Below are 21,244 nucleotides of genomic sequence, written 5' to 3'. Positions count from 1 at the left end.
ATCCCCCAGCAGATCTTTTTCTTCTGTGGTGTCTTGGCCACAATCATAACAGACAGTGCTTGGAACATTCTTGAGTCTCGGAGTAGTGGTTCTGACTGCAGCATCCTTGCAGCCCAGGGAGTATGGTTTCTAGGTTACAGAGGACGTTCTGATCTCTTTTTACTGGAGTTAATTCACACATCATTTATTTAAAGTATGCTGTTTAACAACGAGCAGTCTTCCTATTCATGGCAGGTACTAATGATTATGTTCTTTTTCTTGTAATGTTTCATTTGTCCCATCCCTCCCCACTTGTGTTAAGTCTGGCTAAAGCTTCCTAAGGGATGGACAGAATTTTTAAAGAATCAAGTGGTGTAAGACCTAGTAGTTTCCTCTACATGGAAAAATATATCAGCGAATTAGCCTCTCTCCTTTTGCCTTTCCGTTTTTTTCAAAGATTGATTGATTGATTGATTTGAGAGAGAGAGGGAGGGAGCGGGGGAAGGCCTGGGAGAGGGGGAGAGAGAATCTTAAGCAGACTCCCTGCCGAGAGTGGATCCCAACAGGGCTCTTGATCTCATGACCCATGAGGTCACTACCTGAGCTGAAATCGAGTCAGAAGCCCAACTGACTGAGTCACCCAGGTCCCCTTGCCTTTCTGTTTCAATACATAGGAATATAAACAGTGTCTGCTCCTGGTAGGATGGTCTCAGAGGCGTCTGTATCTCAGAAATAGTTGCTCTGGCAGGTGTTAAATAAGAATTACATGAAGTTCTATGGATTAAGAGGCTGAATGCCTTGTCCACATACACCATGGCATGTAATTTGGGAATATTGATCTTTGTCCATATTATCATAAACTTTGCAACATGGGGAAAGGTAGGAATTTTGTGAAACTAAGTCTGTATTACAACAAAGGCAAGCTACTTAGCCTTGTGGGAAAACTGGCTTTTGGAGTCAAACAGACCTGAATTTGAATCTTCCTTCCTTTTTATAAGTTTTGGACCATGGACAAGTTATTTAATCTCTGTGACCCTCAGTTTTCTTCGCCAGTCGGAAGGGTGTGTGGCAGCCTGAGGTTTATGAGAACAGGAGAGAGAATACAAGACGATCTGAGTATTCCTACTGAAGACTGGGAAGTTACTTCGGGTTATGAGTTAAGGCAGCATGTTTTTCTTTGGGGTAAAAGGAGAAAACTCTAACTTAAATTATGCGGGTGGTAAATCAACTCTTTTGAACTAAGCAAATATTTTTATGGATAACTTTATTTTTTTAACAATTTTAGTTTTTACAGTAAAAATTTAAGGAAAAGTAGATTCTGTATGGGCCCCACAGCCTTTTCTATTAATGACATTTTATTACTGTTTGTTACCATCAGGGAACCTGTATTGACAAATCATTATCACCCAAAGTTTATAGTTTACTTTTAAGATTCCTTCTTTATCTTGGACATTCTGTGGGTTTTGACAAATACATAATGATGTGTATCTGCCTTTATGGTATCATACAGAATAGTCCCAGTGCCCTGAAAATCCCCTGTGTTCTACCTATTTATTGCTTCTTCCTTTTCCTCCCCATTCTTTCTTCTTCCTGCCACTCAAACCCTGGCAACCATTGCTATTTTTCCTATATCCATAGTTTTACTTCTAAATGTGGTATGGGTGGAATGATACAGTATTGTGGCCTTTGCAGGTGTCTTTTTGTACTTAGCGACACTCATTCAAAGTTCCTCCATGTCTTTCCATGGCATGATGAAAATAGTCCATTGTATGGATGTGCTTCAGTTTAGTTATCCATTCATCTGTTGAAAGACATCTTGGTTGTTGCAAGTTTTGGCAATTACGAATAAAGATGCTATAAACATTTGTGTGCTGTTTTTTTTTTCTTTTTTATGAACATAGTTTTCAACTTCTTTGGGTAAATACCAGTGAGTACAGTTGTTAGATCACATGGTAAGAATGTGTTCAATTTTCTAAGAAACTGACTGATCATCTTCCAAAGTATACATACCATTTTGCATGCCCACCAGCAATGAGTGAATGTTTCTTTTGCTCGACACCCTCACCAGCATTTGGTGGTGTTGGTGCTTTTAGATTTTAGCCATTCTGTAAGAAATTTTATAGTTTAAAGAAAGCTGTTTTGTTTTGTTTTTTTATCTTGTAGAACACAGTAGAGCCTGACAATCAGATGGTTTGTGGGATTTTTTTTTGGTAATACATACAGAGTGAAATCCTATTTCATCAAACATAAAATTCTAACTTAACAGAACCCTTCGTTATGAATGGGGCTGCCCTTTGAGGAACTGTATTCCCAGCCTCTCAAAACTTAAGGTTTTCTGTTTTATAGAAGACAAATAATGATAGACTTAATTTTAATAAAAGCAGCAAAGACTACTGTTGCTGAGAATCTTTACCTACCAGAGCACCCAGAGTCTGTCTCCTTATAGAACTTCTGCCTTGGATTCTTACCCCACCAAGGCCCAGACCTCCCCAGTATCCCTTCCTGACTGTCCCAACTCCCTAGCAGTTCTTTCTGTTGCCAGTTCCACATCATTAGGACATAAGTTGAACAGCCAAAACCTGGGTTGTGGTGGTCACTGTTGTTCAGTAGCCTTATGTGTTTCATAGGTTTCAGGGATTAGCCTTCACTTCATCTACCATTTAGACACCCCCCCCCTTTTTTTTCCAATGAAAAACTGTTCTGTACCTTAAGAGTAGACTTAAAACTGTTTGGAACTCAAGGCATTTTAAATTAAAAGGCTTTCACCTTACATGATAAAGCCCAATATAACCCAAGAACCATTAAAAGAAAAGATGAAATACTTCCCACCATGGGGAGTTGGAGAAGGTACATTAACTCTTACAGTGTATTTGCTGTGCATGTATCAGTTGTTTATCACTGCTTTCCATGAGGTAGATAGTAATCACATTTTAGAAATTAGAGAGTTGACACTCCGTGAAGTTAGCCATTTTCCCAAGTTTTAGGCATTTGCTAGCATTCCAGTCAGGTCTGACCCCAACACCCCTTTATTTGCTCTATACCAAAATTTTTGTAGAGCCATATTTAATAACAATAGTTGAGTCACTGTTGAGTAACTGGTTTTAAAAAGTAACCACTTCAACATGAAACGTGGTGGTGGGGGACAAAGGAGATACTCTTTACTTATATATATATTCCAGAGAAGTTACATGTATTGTTGCAAAGAAAATAAAGATTACTTGTTTGTTGAATTGAGATGCCAGGTTATGCTCTTTCTGTAATGTTGAAGTATTGCCTCGTTTCTTATTCTGAGTTTGAGGTTATTGGGTGCTTCTTGCTAGTGTTATTTTTCTTCTACTTTAATGTTTTAATTTTCACTGTGGGTTTGATCTGTCGCATTTCTTTGGAATTAATGATGCACTCTTTTGAAAAAAGAAAAGTACAGGTTTAAACGTCCACTTACATACTGGCTTACAAAGAAGGTAAGAGTGTGTTTTAATTAGGGGTTGTTCTGTTTGACCGTATATGTTATAGAGTGGGCCAGTCAGATATTTAGCAGTACAGAAGCTCAGCCCACTGGCTTTATTCATCATTAAGAAACATTTATTGAGCCCTGGGATACTAGGGCTGTGTGGCCACAAAGAATAAGACAGAGTTTTTGTCCTCAAGGAACTTGCAATTTAATGGGGGAAGCAGGTAAGTAAGTAGTTGATCTCACTTTCAAATATTATAACGGAAGAATGCATAGTGCTTAGGGGGCACCTCAGAGGGCAGTTAACCCTGAGGGAGATGACCTGGGAAAGCTTCCCAGAGTCGAGGGAGGTGAAGGAGAGGATGGAATGACAAAGCTTAAATTAAGGTAATTATGGAGGTACTGGGAAAACTTAGATGGATTGCAGAAAGATTAGTACAGAATTGATCAATTAAAGTAAGGTTGTGAAGGAGAAGGTGGTTCAAGAATGACTTCCAGGCGTTTATTAAGGGTGTCACTGTTCACTCAGAAGGAAAATGTAGGAGGAACAGCAGTAGTTAGTGCATGTTGAGTTTGAGGTGCCTTCAAAGATGGAGGCAGAGATATCCAGGAGCTGGTTGAATATGCGGATCTGGGGGTCAGGAAAGAACTCTAAGCTAAAGATGCATATCTTTAAAGTCATTAGCGCTATGGAAGGTAGTTAAAATACTGAACTGCATGAGTATATGCAGAATGAAGATACAAAATAGTAGAGAGCTGAGGATGGAACCTGGAAATGCAGACATTGAAGTGATGGACAAAGGAAGAAGAAGCTGAGAAGATAGACTATGAGGGAGGTGGAAGCTGACCTTTACTGAAAATTTAGATAATTGTCCATTACATCTCATCCCATTTATATAATTTTGAAAAACATACACAGAGCTAAAACTTGGGATCCCAGGAACTTAAATGCTATTCAGAACAGAGAACTGATGAGACAGGAACCTGTGCACCCACAGACTGGACTGAATGCTCTGGGGGTGCTCGCATGAAGAGTGCTGTGCTCGGTGACTGTTGGAAGTGGAAGTAGAAGCAAAGTCTGTTTCAACATTGCCTTCTTCACTGCAGTGGTGGTACTTCTCGGAAATCTGAACAACCCCAGCAGGGTCATGATTTCTGCCATTCAGAGGAGTGGACACTCATGGATGATTTCTTCATTCAGGCTATCTTCAGGGATGAAGACAAACAGCCCTAGACCTCAAAAGCTAACAATTTAGTAGGTGCAGGGAAGAAATCTACACAAAATCCCTATGATATCGTTCAGAATGAGTGCTATGGGAGAGGCACAAACTTTGCATAAAGCAGGGCCAAAGGTGGAATCTTTGAGGAAGAGATGACAAAACTGGGTTTTGAAGGATATGGAGGATAGGAAGAATATAGATAGCTGTAAAGCAGTAAAGGGGAGTTCCAAATGGAGGCAAAAGAAGTTGAGAACCTAGAGCATGTTAGGGACTAAAAACTAGTCTGAAAGAACAAGGGGTGTATTAAAGGAGGAGGGTATAATGCAGAATAGGGTACAAAGGCAGGCCTATACCAGGTCAAGAGAGACTTAAAGATTATACTAAATAATAGTAGAAGGGAGTCACTGAAATGTTGAAGAATTAGAAGAGCCAAGATATGCTTCACAAAGAAGCTTCCTTTAATCACATGTAGGGTTGGTTGGTGGGAACGGGAAGAGTGTTATGTGGGAGACATTAAGGTTTAATGTATGATATTTCAATGAGAACCTGGATTTAGAAGACTTGTTTTTTAACTTTTCTTTTTGGGGAATGGTGAGCATGGAAACAATTATTGAATGGCTTTCTTAGAAGCCCAATATGTAAAACTAAAAAGTAAAACTACCCACACTCTGAGAAATTTCTCCCTGTGGTCCTTGCAACCAGTTGCTGAGTCTAGAACAATGACTTTGCAACATTTTCATCATCACAGAGAACTTTTGCTTTCAACCCTAATGGTCCCTATGTTTTAAAAGACTTTTGTCTTTCAGGAAAGTTAATAAAAAGTTAATGTTTTGCATTTATTAACAAAGACAATTTCCAGTCCACTCAAGTGTCTGAAGTGTCAAGTGTTTACAAAGCTCAGTTGATAAAATTCCAGCCAAACCAAAGAAATACCAGAACTTAGTCTGGGGCACACAGTTTCAGGTGTTTTGAAATGCTGAAAGTAACCCATGACCCATCTATTCTGACAAAAGAAATATCACTGTTCCCCTTATTTCTGTGCAGCCAGGGATCCAAGTTGAAGGTTATATGGCAAACCTACTCTCATGCTTCTGAGCTTTGTGGAATTACAAAGAATAATTGTAATTATTCTTTGCCCAGAACTACTTTTCCCTTCAAGTTTAACTCTCTTTTTTTATTGCAAAGAGTAATACAAGCTTGTTACAGAAAAATCAGAAGATATATATACCAGAGAAAAGAACATCTAAAAAAATCTTGCAAATCTTTTTCTCTGCAAACATGCATGCAAGACTTTCTTAAAGATGGACTCTTGCTCTATATTGGTTTTGTAATTGTTTTCCTGCAACATGGTTTTTAATAGCGACATAGTGTTTCATTTCTAATTTTTTAACTTAAATTAATCCCTTATGATTGGACGTTTGGGTTTTCAGCTTCCTGAAATTAAAAATAGTTTTTTGCCTTGAGTATCCTGTAACTAAATCTTTATACACATCGTTAATTATTTCTTTGGGATAAATTCTCAAAAGAGAAATTGCTGGGTAGGCATACTTGACTGAATTTCAAAAGGTGCTACCAAATTGCCCTCCAGAAAGTTTAGTAGTAATTTATATTCCCACCTGGGAGTTTACATTCTAAGTAGGAGTTAAGTTGTGTACACTTTAGTGTTAGAAAGTAGCAATGCTAAGTACAAAATGACTAGTAAACAATTAGAGCTGTAGGCTTTCAGAGGAAAGATATCACTTTTAATAGTGAGTTCGGGTACCTTTCATGGAAGGTGAGGAATTGGAGAGGGCTGAGCAGGAGGGAGGTGCCACACTGACAGAAGGGCACAGGTGGGACACACAAGAGGGGTCTCTGATCTAAACAAGGAAGGGCCATGTTTGAGGAGTCCCGGAAGAGGGACCAGGAGGAAGGCTGGTTGACTTAGCAGGTTGATTCCAGGTGTTCCTCCCTCTTTGGTTTCTCATATGTGTAACACAGGCTGTCATCTTACTCCGGGTGACGAGGCAGCTGCAGGTACCTGAAAAAGTTAAAATGTGGAAACCAGGAAATCAGACCTCCTGAAAAATCTGTTTACTTTCTGGGAGAGTTTTGGGTTTGGGGTTAAGGAAATTAGAAAGTAAGAAAGTTCTATTCCACTTAAAACTCAATTAGTAATGTATTTATTAAGATGTTAAGATTGAATTCACATTATAGTGTTAAATCCTTTTTTCTTCTTAGTGATGAATAAATTGGTTCACACATTTACTTTGAGTATTGTGATGAGATTTTGTGTAATCATTTTCACAAACAGTTCAAAGCCATTGAAATAACATTTCCCTGTTATTGTCGGTTCGGATTACATGTTACAACATGATATTTTTCTTTGTGTTTTGTTGTAGGATTAGTTCTTTAAATGGCACACCAGACATTACTAATTAAATCTCTTTACTAGTTGGATTATTGAAAGATAAGTAGTTCTGAATTCTTTTGCTTTGGTGGTTTTGTTTTTACAGCAGTGGTGGGCGTTTGGTGCCCTGAGCCATGCTTTTACTTTTTAAGCTGTGTTTTATCCACCAGTATTTTGTACTGTTCCAATGTTGAGCAGTAAGATAGTCCTTTCTGACACTGACTTCATAGATTTGAAGAATGTGGAGATAGTTTGACACTTTATGTCCCATAGAAATCCTGAAATAAAGATAAAATACAGAGTTCAGGCCCAGACTCTTGGCCCTGTTTTGTAGGCCACCATCTAGTTCTCAGTTCCTACTGTGAGCCTCCTTACCTCCTTCAGATCAGTGGAGTAAACTTACTTCATGAAGAAAACTCACAGGTTTTACTGCTGTTTCCCACCTGTATTGTGGTTCTTTCTTCCAGCATACCTATTTCCAGAATGTTCCACCATAGAATTGGTAAACTGTACCAGCGCTGTGCTACCATGGGGGCAGCTAATAGAACTCTTGATTGAGAGGTGCAAGAGCCCCTTTCAGCAGTTGCAGAAAATAATTGAAGAACCAAGAAACTAGAACTCACTGTTATATACATTAGACTGTTAACCAGTCCTAATGAAGTCCTGGGTTTTAATTAGATCCAGGAACCTCCTCTTGACCATTAGCTATATATAGGGTCAGAACCCTTATGCCTGATTCATCAGGATATAAGTAAAATAGAGGTTTCTAGTGCCACACATTTCCCCCCATCTTTATTGAGATATAATTGATGTATAACATCATGTGAGTGTAAGGTGTACACCATGTTATTTGATACACTTACATATTGCAAAATGATTTCCACCCTAGTATTATTAGCTTACACCTCTATAGCATTACATAATTAGGTTTGTGTGTGTGATGAGAACATTAGCCATTTATTATCTTAGCAACTTTCAAGTATCTAATACAATATTGTTAACTAGAATCACCATGCTGTACATTAGATCCCCTGAACTTCTCTTAAAACTGGAACTTTGTACCCTTTAGCCAAAATCTCCCCATTTTCCCTACCCCCTGGTAACTACCACTCTAGTTTCTGATTCCTGAGTTTGCCTTTTTTAGATTCCATATATACGTGGTATCATTACAGATTTCATCTTTCTCAGCCTTATTTCACTTAACATGATGCCCTCAAGGTCCATCCATTTGGTTGCAAATTTTCTCATGGTTGAGTGATACTTCATTGTGTATATATAATACACTACATCATCTGCCCATCCATCTGAACTGAACATTTAGGTTGTGTCCATTTCCTGCCTGTTGTGAATAATATCGCAGTGAACGTGAGAATGCAGACATGTCTTCAAGATGTTGTTTTCATTTCCTTTGGATATATACCCAGAACAGGGATTGGTGGATCATTTGGTGGTTCTATTTTTAATATTTTTAGGAACCTCCATGCTGGTTTCCATAGAGACTATACTGATTGCATTCCCGCTAACAGGGCACAAATATTCCCTTTCCACCCCCTCACCAGCACTTGTTATCTCTTGTCTTTTTGATGACAGCCATTCCACCAGGCATGTGGTCGTATCTCATTGTGGCTTTGATTTGCATTTCCCTGGTAATTAGTGATAATTGAGCACCTTTTCTTGTACCTATTGATCATGTGTATGTCTTCTTTGGAAAAATGTCCATCCACTTCCTCTGCCTAATTTTTTAATCAGATTATTTGTGGGTTTTTCTGTTTTTGTTTTTTTGCTATTGAGTTATATAAGTTCCTATAGATTTTGGATATTAACCTTTTATCATGTATATGGCTTGTAATATTTTTTCCATTTTGTAGGTTGCCTTTTCATTTTTTTTTTGTTTCTTTTACTGTGCAGAAGCTTTCTAGTGTGATGTAGACTGACTGACTTTTGCTTTTGTTTCTTGTGCTTTTTGGTGTCATACCCAAAAAACTGTTGCCAAGACCAGCATCATGGAGCTTTATCCCTGCGTTTTCTTCTAGACGTTTTATGGATTGGAGTCATCTGTTTACGTCTTTAATCCATTTTGTGTTAATTTTTGTGGGAGGGATCCAATTTCATTCTTCTAAATGTGGTTATCTAGTTTTCACATCCTTTTATTGAAAGAGACTATTCTTTCTCCATTGAGTATTCTTTGTTCCCTTGTCAAATATTAATTGACCATATGTGCAAAGGTTTATTTCTGGCCTCTCTATTCTGTTCTCTTGGTCTGTGTGTCTATTTCTATGCCAGTACCATACTACTGTTTTTTGATTACTGTAGCTTTGTAGTATAGTTTGAAATCAGGGTGTGTGATGCCTCTGGATTTGTTCTTTCTTAGGATTGCCTTGGCTTGTTGGAACCTAGTGATTTTATATGAATTTAGGATTATTTTTTCCATTTCATAAAAAATGCCATTGGAATTTTCATAGAGATTTCATTGAATCTAGAGATGGTTTGGGGTAGTATGGGCCTTTTGATAATATTAATGCTTCTGATCTATGAATTATGGGATATCTTTCCATCTATTTATCTTCTTCAATTTCTTTGATCAAAATTTTACAGTTTTCAGTGTACCGATAATTCACTTCCTGATTAAACTTATTTCCAAGCTTGGTTTTGATGTTGTTGTGCATAGGATGCTTTTTAAAAATTTCTTTTTCATATAACTTGCTGCTAGTATAAAGAAATGCTACTGATTTTTGTATGTTGATTTCTGTATCTTGCAACTTTACCTACTTTATTAGTTGCAACAGTTTTTTTTGGTGGAGTCTTTAGGATTTTCTATATATAAGGTCATATCTGTACACACTAACAAAAGTACTTCCTTTCTGATTTGAATGCCTTTTCTTTTTCTTGTCTGCTTGCTTTCCCTGGGACTTCTAGTATGTTGAATAGGAATAATGAGAGTGGGCATCCTTTAATTGTTCCTGATCTTAGAGAAAAAGTTTTCAACCTTTAACTATTGAGTGTAATGTTACCTATGGCTTGTCATATATGGTTTTTATTATGTTGAGATACATTCCCTCTATACCTAATTTGTTGAGAGTTTTTATCAAGAAAGGATGTTGAATTTTGTCAAATGCTTTTTCTGCATCTATTGAGATGATTATATGATTTTTATTTTTCATTTTATTAATTTGGTATATCATGTTGATTGATCTGGATATGTTGAACCATTCTTGCATCCCAGGGATGAATCCCAGCTTAATCATGATGTGTGGTCCTTTAATATGCTGTTAAATTTGGCTTGCTAATATCTTGTTGATAAATTTTGCATCTGTATTCAATATTTCTATATTGACCTGTAGTTTTCTTTTCTGGCTTTGGCATTAGGTTAGTACAGTCCTTGTAAAATGTGTTTGGGAATAGTCTCTCCTCATCAATGTTTTAGAAGAGTTTGAGAAGGAATGGCATTAATTCTTTTTTTAAATGTTTAGTAGAATTCACTGGGGAAACCCTCTGCTTCTGGACTTTGTTGGGAGGATTTTGATTATGTTTCAATCTCCTTATTCATTATTGGTCTGTTCAGACTTGCTGTTTTTTTATGATTCAGTGTTATTAGGTTGCTGTTTCTAGGAATTCATTCATTTCTTCTCAGTTATTCAAATGGTTGGTGTATAATTGATCCATAGTGGTCTCATGACCTTTTATATTTTTGTGGTATTGATCGTTATGTCTCCTTTCTCATTTCTGACTTTGAATCTGATTTCTTTTTTCTTGACTTAGTCTAGCTCAATATCAGTTTTGTTTATCTTTAGAAAAAACTAGTTCTTGGTTTTGTTGATGTTTTTCTTTAGTTTTTCTGGTCTCTTATTTATTTTCTGATCTTTGTATTTCATTGCTTCTGCTACCTTTGGACTTCACTTGTTCTTTGTTTAGTTCCTTGAGGTGTAAAGTTAGGTTGTTTATTTGAGATCTTCCTTGTTTCTTAATGTAGGCTTTTAACACTATAAACTTCCCAGTTAGAAATGCTTTTACTACAGCTCACAGGTTTTGATATTTTGTGTTTCCATTTTCAGATATTTAAAAAAAATTTTTTTTTAAATTTCTTCCTTGACCCAGTGGTTGTTCAGGACTATGTTATGTAGTTTTTACGTATTTGTGGATTTTTCAGTTTTCTTGTAATTGATTTCCAGTTTGATACAATATCAACATGATTTTAATGTTCTTAAAATTTTCTGAGAGTTGTTTTGTGACCTATCATGATCTGTCCTGCAGATTGTTCCATTTGTGCTTGAGAAGAACATGTATTCTTTTGGTGTTGGGTGGAATGTCCTGGATATGTCTGTTAGGTCCATTTGGTCTAAAGTATAATTCGATTTTAACATTTCCTTATTAATTTTTTTTTTTTTGGTCTAGATAATCTAGCCATATGTTGAAAGCAGGTTAATGAAATACTCTATTCTTGTATTGTTGTCTATTTCTCCCTTCAGATTTGTTAGTATTTGCTAAATATATTGTGGTGCTCCAATGTTGGGTGTATATATATTTATGATTGTTATATTCTCTTAGTGAATTGACTTCTTTATCATCATGTAATGATCTTTTTCATCTTTTGTTTTTGGCTTATGGTATATTTAGTCTGATATAAGTAAGCAGCTACCCCTGTTCTCTTTTGGTTTCTACTTGCATGCAGTATCTTTTTCCAGCCCTTTATTGTGGGACTGTATGTCCTTAAAGATGAAGTGAGTTTCTTGTAGGCAGTGTATAGTTGGGTCTTATCCATCCAACCACTCTATGCCCTTTGATTGGGGAATTTAATTCATTTTAATTTAGAATAATTATTGATAGGTAAGGGACTTAATAATGTTATCTAACTCTTTTCTGGATGTTTTGTTGTTCCTTGTTTTTTTCTTCCTCTTTGCTGCATTCCTTTTTGAATTGATTTCTACAGAGATATGCTGATTCCCTTGTCTTTATCTTTTGTGGATCTGTTGTAGGTTTTTACTTTGTGGTTGCCATGAAGCTTACATAAAACATCTTGTAAATATAACAGTCTGTTTTATGTTAATAATGGCTTATTTCCATTGCATACAGAAACTCTACCCTTTTATATTCCCTCTTATGTTTTTGGTGTCACAATTTACCTCTTTTTATATACTGTGTATTCATTAACGAGTATTGTAGCTATAGTTATTTTTAATACTCTTTTTTTTTAAAGATTTTATTTTTTTATTCGACAGAGATAGAGACAGCCAGCGAGAGAGGGAACACAAGCAGGGGGAGTGGGAGAGGAAGAAGCAGGCTCATAGTGGAGGAGCCTGATGTGGGGCTCGATCCCATAACGCCGGGATCATGCCCTGAGCCGAAGGCAGATGCTTAACCGCTGTACCACCCAGGCACCCCAATACTCTTGTCCTTTAATCTTTATACTTGAGTTATGTGGTAAACACACTACCATATTACAGAACTAGCTTTTTTTTTGTACTTGTATTTTTTAAAATTTTATTATTTTTTAAAGATTTCATTTTATTTTTTTATTTGAGAGAGAGGGAGAGAGAGCAATCATGAGCAGGGGGAGGGCAGAGGGAGAGAGAGAGGGAGGAGCAGACTCCCTACTGAGCAGGGAGCCCAATGTGGGGCTCGATCCCAGGCCTCTGGAATTGTGACCTGAGCGGAAGGCAGACGCTTAACCAACTGAGCCATCCAGGCACCCCGTACTACCGTGTTTTGAATTTAACTCTATAACTTACCTTTACCAGTGTATTGGATAGTTTCATATGTTTTCATGTACTCTGCATTGGATTCATTCAGCTTTTGCTTGTCCAGGATCGTCTTTATCTCTCCTTCATTTCTGAAGGACAACTTTGCTGGTTAGAATATCTTGGTTGGAATTTTTTTCTTTCATACCATCCCCTCCTCTCTAAGCCTGTGAAATTTCTGCTGAGAAATCTGCTGATATCCTTATAGGAATTCCCTTGTCAGTTACAAGCTGCTTTTCTCTTGCTGCTTTTAAGATTCTCTTTGTCTTTGAATTTTGGCAGTTTTATTATAATATGTCTTAGAAGAGATTTCTTTCAGTTGAATTTGGGGACCTATGAGCTTTATAAACTTGGACATTCGAATCTCTCCACAGATTTGGGAAGATCTTGGTGATGATTTCTTTAAATAAGCTTTCTGCTCCCTTCTTCTTGTCTCCTTCTGGGATTCCAATAGTTTATAGAGTGTTTCTTTTAAAATGTATGTTGTAGATAATGTAGGCTTTCTCTGCTGTCTTTCATTCTTTTCCCTTTGTTCCTCCTCTGATTGGATAATTTCAAAGTTTCTGTCTTCTAACTCACAGATTCTTTCTTCTGCTTGATCTGTTCCATTATTGATCCTCCCTTCTGAGGTTGTTATTTTATTTTATTTTATTTTATTTTATTTTATTTTATTTTATTTTATTTTATTTTATTCTTCAGCTGCAGAAATATTTTTTAAAATTATTTCTGTCTCTTTGTTAAACTTCTCATTTTGTTCATACATTGTTTTCCTGCTTTTGTTGATTTTTTGGGGGGGGTACCTCATTGAACTTCCTTTCAACAGCTATTTTGTTTTCTTTATCCAGTAAACTGTAGATCTTCATGTGTTTGAGATCAGTTACTGGAAGATAACTGTGACCTTTTGGTGGTATCGTGTTTCCTAGATTGGTCACACTCCTTGAAGTTTTGTGTTGCTGTCTTCACATTTGTGGTCACAGGCACCTCCTTTAGTCTTGACCAAGAGAGAAATGCCCTTTGTCATCCCTAGGTCAGCTAGGGATTCTGAGGCTTTCTCAGACCTTCTATGGATTCTCCTGGTCCACACTTCTTGCTCTCTCTTGTGCCAGAATTTTTAAGCTTGTATGTCTTTTCTTGATCTTGAAACATATCAGGCCAAATGTTTACACCTTCCCTTTTGCTTTCCCAAGAATGGCACTAATGCTGAAGTGATCTTTCCCTGACCTGCAGATTTGGGTCATGCTCAATAGCTGTTTGCCAAAGATCACTCACCACCACTATCAGGAGCATGAACAGGAAGCTGGACATAGGTGGGGGGGGGCTATGGGTGGGGGCACACAAGTGCTGGAGGGTGCCCATGGGCCAGTTGGAGGGATCTGTGTGCAAGGCACCTCCACTGGTTCATGGATGGGGTTCTTGATGGAATCCATGACACAATGAATAAGATTCACATTCTTTTATTCTGAGAGTCTTGTCTGCCACTCTTCCAGCCTCTTCCTGCCTCTTTCCCCCAGCCAGGCAGTTAATGATCTATTACTCTGGATGGAGTGAGAGAGAAATGGACTTTTTGGGCAGCATTCCACACAGCTGGGGAAGCTGGGCACTCACTTGCTCTCACTTTCCACCATGGGAAAAATCATGGCCATGATCTCTCGGCCCTCAGTTTTGCCATTTGGAGGGAGGGGTGATATGAGTAAAGTCAAACTGTTCCTCTTACCCTCTCCAGTGTGTTCAAACTCACGCTTTTTTTTTTTTTTTCCTTCTCCATTGGTGTGCTGAATTTCTACACTGGAAAACTGGACTTCCACAAGGGTCCTCTCATCTGTGGGTAATTTTTTAAGGTGGTTTTTTCCCACTGCTGAAAGGGGCTGGAGCCCATTCACAGCTGGGACTGTAGTCCATGTGCTTGTTACCTGAAGCATGGTTGGGTGAGACTCCTCTCAGGTGTCTTGACATCTAGTGCTGGATGCCACAGCTCCCACAAAAGCATTTTTGTCCCGGGGTGGATGCCACATGTTGTTGGGAGGGGACATGAACAGGGATGTCTTCTTCAGCCGTGTTGCTGACCTCACTCTGTAGTACCTCACCACTTGGATGGAGGAGGCCTTTCTGAAGAGACCACATTGTGACCGTATTTTGCTTTCTTGCTTTCCTTATGTTTCTTAGATTCATTACATTTTCCCCTCTTGGATGAATTATCTATAGAATATCTATTATTTAATAATTAATTTGTTACACAAATTATTACTTATTAGCTATGGAAAGTAGGATAAAATACCTTTCTGGAATTTGAACTGGTCCACAAAGCAGCAAAGCTGCTAATTATGAAGATATTTGGGTTACATAAATTTCCCATCTTCCTTTTATTATCTGAACCAGCTATTTCCTGCAGGGAATATAATGTTCAAGAGCACATTAACAAAGGATGCATTAGTAAAGCCCACTAATTAGGCCGTTTCTGATGAGCTGCTCTGAAGATGCACTTGAAGTACAGGCAGGGCAAAAATCAGTATTACCCTGTACCTAATCAACCATGGTACTGTAGCCCAGTGGGACTGGCACAGGACTGGCAATATTCAAGCACATTAAGACTCAATACTTTTTTTTAAAGGCCCGTTTCCACTAAGAATTATTCTCTTAGCTAACTGAATTCCCATCATGGGGAACTCTTTCATGTTCATCTCTCCAAGTACCTTTCAAAATGCGGTTGTTTATGGCTTTAAGTAACCTCATAGTGCTGTCTAGTTTGTCTTTCATCCAATGGCTGCTGAGTCAGAGCATTGGGCATTTCTGGGAGGTGAAATGGGAAGCTATTTATGACCTTCCTTCAGGCTGGTCATAAGTAGATATGCTGATTAAGCACATTCACTCATATCTAGGCATGCTTCTTAAGAAGTAATATACTCCATTGGAACTTGAGCAATTTGTTCTTTTTTGGAATAAATCATATGCTTGGAATGTAATATTTCTGCAATATTTTTTGCTTTTTATTATATAACATCAATGTAAGAATTTATTTGAAAGGGAGTAGTTTATAGGCAGAAAGGAAATTAACATGTATTGAGTATTACTATGTTCTTGCCTTTATGTAATTTCATGTAATTCATACAGCAGTTCTGCTAAGTAAATTATATAATCTTCATCTTTACAGATAAAGAGACTAGGCTTAGAGATGGTAATTGATCAGCTAAGATTTGACTGTTAGTGCCAAATCAGTGCTATTTCCACAGCTAATTCTTTTCTTTCTTGTCTTCCAAATATTGACTGAAGCAAGTCAACTCTTTGCCTGGCTTTGGAGCAGAATTTAGAGTCCTTCAAATCTGGGTTTGATTCCCCTGCTTATAATCTGGGTGCAGTCGTTTAATCATTGTAGAATGAAGCTAATGCTTCCCATACCAAGGATTTTCATGAAGATAAGTGATATAATCTGTGCAAATCTGTGGCACAGTGCCAGATCATTAGTAAGCCCTTAACAAAGGGTCACTACTACGAAGACCACTAGATGGGCTTTTTTTTTTTTTTTGCTTTAATCTTGCATCCAATAATTGGGTCATTTTTGAATATGATGATAATATCTCAGAACACTTTGATAATGTTTTGCTTTTCTTCTGTTTTCAGTGTATTAAGTGATTTCCTCTACCTTCAGAAACTAGCTTTATTTTTATGGTCTGTGCCTCAGGTGTATGCAGAATACTGCAGTAACGTTTGGGTTTTTTAATTGAAGTATAGTTGACACACAATCTTAACATTAGTTTTAGTTGTACAACATAGTGATTCCACAACTCTATATCTTATGCTGTGCTCACCACAAGTGTACGCACCATCTGTCACTGTACAACACTATTACAATTCTATTGATTATATTCCCTATGTGGTGCCATTCATCCCCATGAATTATTCATTCCATTACTAGAAGTCTGTACCTCCTACTGCCTTCACCCATTTCACCCATCCTTCCCTCTGGCAACAACCAGTTGTCTATGTTCATGGATCTATTTCTGCTTTTTGTTTGTTTTGTTTTTCAGATTCCATGTATAAGTGAAATCATATGATATTTGTCTTTCTCAGCCTGACTTATTTCACTTAGCATAATTCCCTCTAGATCCATCCATATTTTCACAAATGGCAAGAGCCCATTTTTTTTAATGGCTGAGTAATATTCCATTATATATATAATAAATATGCATGCTACATCTTTATCCATTCATCTGTCAAGGGTCACTTAGGTTGCTTCCATATTTTGGTTATTGTGAATAATGCAGTGAATGTAGAGATCCATATATCTTTTTGAATTAATGTTTTCATTTTCCTAAGGTAGATACCCAGTAGTGGAATTACTGGATCATATGATTTTTCTATTTTAATTTTTTGAGGATCCTCCACACTGTTTCTCCACAGTCGCTGCACCAGTTTGCATTCCCACCAACAGTGCACAAGGGTTCCTTTTTCTCCACATCCTTGCCAACACTTTTTATTTCTTTTTTTTTTTTTTAAGATTTTATTTATTTATTTAACAGAGATAGCCAGCGAGAGAGGGAACACGAGCAGGGGGAGTGGGAGAGGAAGAAGCAGGCTCATAGCAGAGGAGCCTGATGTGGGGCTCGATCCCATAACGCCGGGATCACGCCCTGAGCCGAAGGCAGACGCTCAACCGCTGTACCACCCAGGCGCCCCAACACTTTTTATTTCTTATCTTTTTGATACTAGCCATTCTGATACTTCATTGTAGTTTTGAATTGCATTTCCCTCATAATTAGTTATGTTGAACATCTTTTATTTGCCTGTTGGCCCTCTGTATGTCTTTTTTGGAAAGATGTCTATTCAGGTCCTGTGGCCATTTTAAAATTGGATCATTTGGCTTTTTTGGTGTTGAATTGTGGAAGTTCTTTATATATTTTGGATTTTAACTGCTTATCATATATGTCATTTGCAAATATCTTTTCTCATTCAGCAGTTTGCCTGTTGTTTTGTTGATGGTTTCCTTCACTGCAAAAGCATTTTAGTTTGTAGTCCCAGTAATTTATTTTTGCTTTTGTTTCCCTTGCCTGACGAGACATTTTTAGAAAAACGTTGCCAAGGGCAATGTCCAAGAGATCACTGCCTATATTTTCTTTAAGGAGTTTTATTGTTCAGGTCTCACATTTAGGTCTTTAATCGATTTTGAGTTTATTTTTGGGTATGATGTAAGAAAATGGTCCAGTTTTCTTCTTTTGCATGTAGCTGTCCAGTTTTCTCAGCACCATTGATTGAAGAGACTGTCTTTTACCCATTGTATATTCTTGCATCCTTTGTTGTGGATTAATTAACCATGTAAATTTGGGTTTATTTGGGGGCTCTCTATCCATGTGTCTGTTTTTGTGCCAGTACCATACTGTTTTGAGTACTGTAGCTTTGTAGTTTATTTTGAAATTTGGAATTGTGATACCTCCAGCTTTGTTCTTTTTCAAGATTGCTTTGGACATTCAGGGTCTTTTGTGGTTCTGTAAAAATTTTAGAATTATTTGTTCTAGTTCTGTAAAAATGCCATTAGAATATTGATAAGGATTGCATTGAATCTGTAGATTGCCTTGGATAGTAGGACGTTTTAATATTAACTCTTGTAGTTGATGAGCATAGTATATCTTTCCATTTATTTGTGTCTTCAAATTTCTTTCATTGATGTCTTATAGTTTTCAAGATACAGGTCTCTTACCTCTTCAGTTAAATTTATTTCTAGGTATTTAATTGTTGTTTTTTGTTTGTTTGTTTGTTTGTTTTTGGTACAATAGTAAATGGGATTGTTTTCTTAATTTCTCTTTCTGCTATTCCAATATGGAAATGCAGTAGATTGCTGTACATTGATTTTGTGTTCTGCAACTTTACTGAATTCATTTATTTCCAGTAGTTTTTTGGTGGAGTCTTTAGGTTTTCTATATATATAGTATCATGTCTGGAAATAGTGACAATTTTACTTCTTCCTTCCAATCTGGACACCTTTTATTTCTTTTTCTTGTCTGATTGCCACAGCTAGTACTTCCATTACTATTTTAAATAACAGTAGTGAGAGTAGAATACTGCAATAATGTTTGTTTTTCCAAGACTATATGTGGGTCTTATATATTTTAAATGGGGGAAGTTTATTTGATGTCTTAAATAATTCAACATTTGAGGTTCTGTTTTACTCATGATCTATGTATCACAACTTAATACAACAGGTATTAGTGTCTGGTATCCTGATATCTGTGAGCCTATAGAATGCTACCTAAAGGAACCTAACTTTAAACAGTGGCTGTCGCTGTGGCAGGACAAGCACAGATAAGAGCCAGTCTGGAGCCAGAGTACAGGCCATCGGTGTCCTCAAACTGTTCATAATATACCCATAGCTCCTTAGAATCGTGAGGCTTGGACAAGACTGTGTGTACAAAGTACCCTGCACAGTGCCTGGTGCATAATAGGTCCTCCCCCCCTCCCCATGTGTTAATGGGAAGGTACTTATGATGCAGATATCCTGATGTTGTTACACTTTCTTTCTCTCTTGAATAATAGTATCACTTTACCAACTATCTGTTTTTGGTAGTTTTGTCCTATTTGAAGTGTTTGATTTCATAATGGATTTAGTTATTTATCAAGTAAATCATTGGATTTGTTCCCACCAGTGATACCAAGAAGAAGCAGGGAATGAGGAAAAGGAACAACAGTGAAGTGGAAGACGTGGGACCCACAAGTCGTAACAGAAAGAAGGCCAAGTGGGAGACCTTAGAGCCTTTGGATACAGGCCTGTCTTTAGCAGAGGATGAAGAGCTGGTGTTACATCTGCTCAAAAGTCAAAGCTAGATTCTCTGTGCTCTTCTCCTTGAAACCTCTGATCACAATTATGTGGACAAGAAGTTGGAAAATCAAGTGGCTTTGGAACACTTAGGTGACATGAGTCCCATGCCCAAAGGACCTTTCCTCCAGGCGGAAGCGATTATATCTCTAAGCCCCTTTCACAGGACATGCTTGTACTACTATCCCAGAGCAAACTCAGAGTGCGGGTGGATTATAAAATTTCTTGATCCCATTTTCCAGCATGTGCTCTGTTGTTAGATTTTACCCATGGGTTCCTACGTCCATTTTCCAATGGGAAAAGCTTCCTTTGTTTTACTGGCAACTTCTGGAGACCTTGTTTCATTGTTAGAAATTCCTATCTTGCTTACCACACAAATTTCTATGTACTGTAAAACAAAATTGCTCACAGTTTTGATGTATTTACTATCTCTAAAGAGACAGAGAATGGTGGACCAGCCCTGAGAAAAGAGTATTTTTGAATTGCGACGATCAATAATAAACATATTTCCTATAAAATATTAATGTTTTCATTGTGTCCAGTAATAAGAGAGCACTCTCGGGAAGGTTCCTGAGAGTAGAATGGTTGGCCAATTCCTGACGGTGAATTTTTCATATTCTTAAATTAGCCTTCCAACAGATACCATTTAACTTATACTTGCAGATTTCATAGCCATTTCTGAAATCTATATAAGTCCTGCATCTGAAGACTGTGATCCAAAACCAGTCCCTTAGTGAGCGCCCAGCAGGCTGTAGGTCTTCTGTCGGAGCCTTGTTGAGCTCGCACCACAGAGCCCCAGCCAGAGCCAGCTCCTGGTAATGAGTAAGAAGCAGAACAAGACAGAGCCTGTTTCTGGTTACAAATAACTTGTCAGATTTTTCGTGGGGAAAGAAATCTAGGCCTTGGCATGCTCGTTTTACCATAGATTTTATCACCCTCTCACTATTCTCTCCCTTGGCTCCTTCCCACTCCATGTGCAAAGTAATTTTCCATAACTGGTCCAAGTCACTCATGAATCCAAGGAAGGGAGTGCCCCACCTGGATATCCCCAAAACACTTCCAACTCAGCTGGAGTCCATATCGTTTCTGAAAAGTTTCTCCTACTTGTGTAATCGGTATCCCTCTTGGGCAACACCAGGAAACTCAACTACTCTCAGCCTCTCCCTTGACCACCCTTCACTTTGCTGGTTCTGTTGATTCCTCTTCATATGACTCTTCTACCCATGGTGTGTTCCTTCATCGTCCCAGCTTCTGTCTTCAGTCAGAGGTCAGATTCTCCTCATGACATGCTCAGATCCTGCCAGTGATCTCTCAGCTGGTCACGGTCTTCCAGCCTCCCATTTCTCTAGGCATAGCCCTGAGCTGAGTGTGTTTCTTCCTAGCTGTTTCTTACTTCTGCTCTGGTGCTTATCACGCAGTGTTCCAGACATTGTTTATAAGCCAGTCGTCCCTGTTATGTGACAAGTTTCTAGACCGTGCTTATCCATCCTGTGTACCCCCCAGAGCCAAATACAGCACCTGCCTCATAATGGATTCTCAGTAGATGCTTATGGAATTAATGAATGAACAGGAATAGTCCAAGACAGTTTGTTAAAAGGTATGTTCTAGTACATTGCATTGTCACCTCTGGTAGGAAGGATATAGAGTGATGGAAATGAGAACTGGATA

The 21,244-nt window shown here is 37.8% G+C and overlaps 1 protein-coding gene across 1 annotated transcript in view; it reads left to right on the top strand.

Moving 5' to 3' along the window:
- DDX10 (DEAD-box helicase 10) overlaps positions 1-20,094 on the top strand; it is a 255,608-nt gene extending 235,514 nt beyond the window's left edge. Inside the window, exon 18 of the mRNA XM_045797727.2 lies at positions 19,407-20,094. Within this exon, the coding sequence (XP_045653683.2) occupies positions 19,407-19,584 (178 nt within the window). The 3' untranslated portion in view covers positions 19,585-20,094. The remainder of the gene's footprint in view (positions 1-19,406) is intronic.
- The last annotated feature ends 1,150 nt before the right edge of the window (positions 20,095-21,244 follow it).

The sequence above is a fragment of the Ursus americanus genome, chromosome 16, assembly GCF_024610735.1.
Source record: "Ursus americanus isolate L20-20 chromosome 16, mUrsAme1.1.p, whole genome shotgun sequence".
In the NCBI taxonomy this organism is placed as follows: domain Eukaryota; kingdom Metazoa; phylum Chordata; class Mammalia; order Carnivora; family Ursidae; genus Ursus; species Ursus americanus.
This window is presented reverse-complemented; position numbering and strand designations above follow the sequence as displayed.